Source organism: Bidens hawaiensis, unplaced genomic scaffold (genome assembly GCF_021521415.1).
Source record: "Bidens hawaiensis isolate Kalapana, Puna unplaced genomic scaffold, B.hawaiensis_p1.1 tig00000296_1, whole genome shotgun sequence".
Classification (NCBI taxonomy): Eukaryota; Viridiplantae; Streptophyta; class Magnoliopsida; order Asterales; family Asteraceae; genus Bidens; species Bidens hawaiensis.
The window spans coordinates 5733331-5734923 of NW_027491024.1; the positions used below are offsets into that span (position 1 = coordinate 5733331).

A 1593-nucleotide genomic window follows, 5' to 3' on the forward strand; every position below is an offset into this window, starting at 1 on the left:
GTGCCATTTTGGGCCCGGACATGTTCTGATGCGGCCACTTTTCGACATTCCAACATACTTTAGGTACCTGGAAAGACGTGTATTTGACCAAACTCTTACCAAACTCTTATGAAATGCATTTCACCACATAGCCTCCCCACACTTGGTATTTTCTGTACAGAACTCGAGACGTACAGTAAATATACGACACTACAAAATAACATACTGGAAACACACTTACATACCCTGGATTGCCTCCTGGTCAGCACTAAATTGCGTGTCTACAGCTCAACAATTCCTCGAACGCTCATTTATCTTCATATGCCGGTGAGGTCACAATGAAGCTCTTCGGTTCCTTGTCCATGTTGTGAATATTCTTCATCTCCAAGTATGGCTTCAATCAATAGTCATTCACCACTTGCCTCACGTGCATCAAAATCTTCTATCTCATATTGCTAGTGATTTCCATCTCGTACAATCAAATACGGGCCCATCCACTTACTTTTCAACTTACCCGGGAAGAGCTTCATCCTTGTCTTGTAAAGCCAAAGCTTTTTACCAACTTCAAAATTCTTCAATTGGATCTTAGCATCATGTTCCTTTTTCATCTTTTCTTTGTAAGCCGATGGACACTCGTATGCCTCGTCTCTTAGCTCCTCAATCTCGTAGAAAGCCAACTTCCTAGCTTTACCTGCATCATCATAACTCGTGTTAATTTGTTTATTGGCCCAATAAGCTCGTTGTGCAATCTTAACCGGTAAATGGCGATCCTCCCCATACACAAGTAGATAAGGCATGGTACCAATCGGTGTTTTATAAGCCGTTCAGTAATCCCACAAAGCATCAGTCAACTTAGTTAACCAATTCTTACGGTCCGTCCGAACTGTTTTTTGTAAAATACGTTTAATTTGCTGATTAGACACTTCAACTTGTCCACTCGTTTGTGGATGGTAAGGATTTGCAATCCTGTGATCAACCTCATATCATTTAATCAACTTACCAAAATTAAACTTTTTGAAATGGGATACCCCATCACTAATGATGGTCCGGCGAATTCCAAATCTTGAGGTTATCACCAAGGTGATCATTTGTCCTAGTGGTTGTCGCCTCAACCCATTTATACACGTAGTCGATGACCACTAGTATGTATAAGTTACCGTATGAATCCGGGAATGGGCCCATGAAATATATCCCCCAAACATTAAAAATATGAAATACAAGGATTGGGTTCAAGGGCATCTAATCCCTCTTAGAAAATGCTTCCTAGTTGTTGACACTTTAACCAGTTTGTCACGAACTCGTGGGCATCCTTAAACAATGATGGCCAATAAAAGCCAATCGTGAGGACTTTTCTAACTGTTTTCTGGCCACTAAAGTAACCACGAAACGTGTAAGAATGTGTGTGTTCCAACACGGATCGGATATCCTCCTCGGGTATGCATCATCTGTTCATCTGATCTGCACCAGTCTTAATCAAATCTGGGTCATCCCAAATGTACTGTTTAGCTTGTGACATCAAGTGTTTCTTCTTCCTCCTTGGCCAATGCTCTAGTATGTCACCTGAAACTTTATAATTAACAATGTGAGTAAACCAAGGATTTTGGGACACCACCA

The 1593-nt window shown here is 41.1% G+C and overlaps 1 protein-coding gene across 1 annotated transcript; it reads right to left on the bottom strand.

Moving 5' to 3' along the window:
• Window positions 1-434: 434 nt before the first annotated feature.
• On the bottom strand, window positions 435-776 carry LOC143619342 (uncharacterized). The gene has a single exon (XM_077091294.1). The coding sequence runs from the start codon at window positions 774-776 to the stop codon at window positions 435-437; it is 342 nt and encodes a 113-aa protein (XP_076947409.1).
• Window positions 777-1593: the final 817 nt, after the last annotated feature.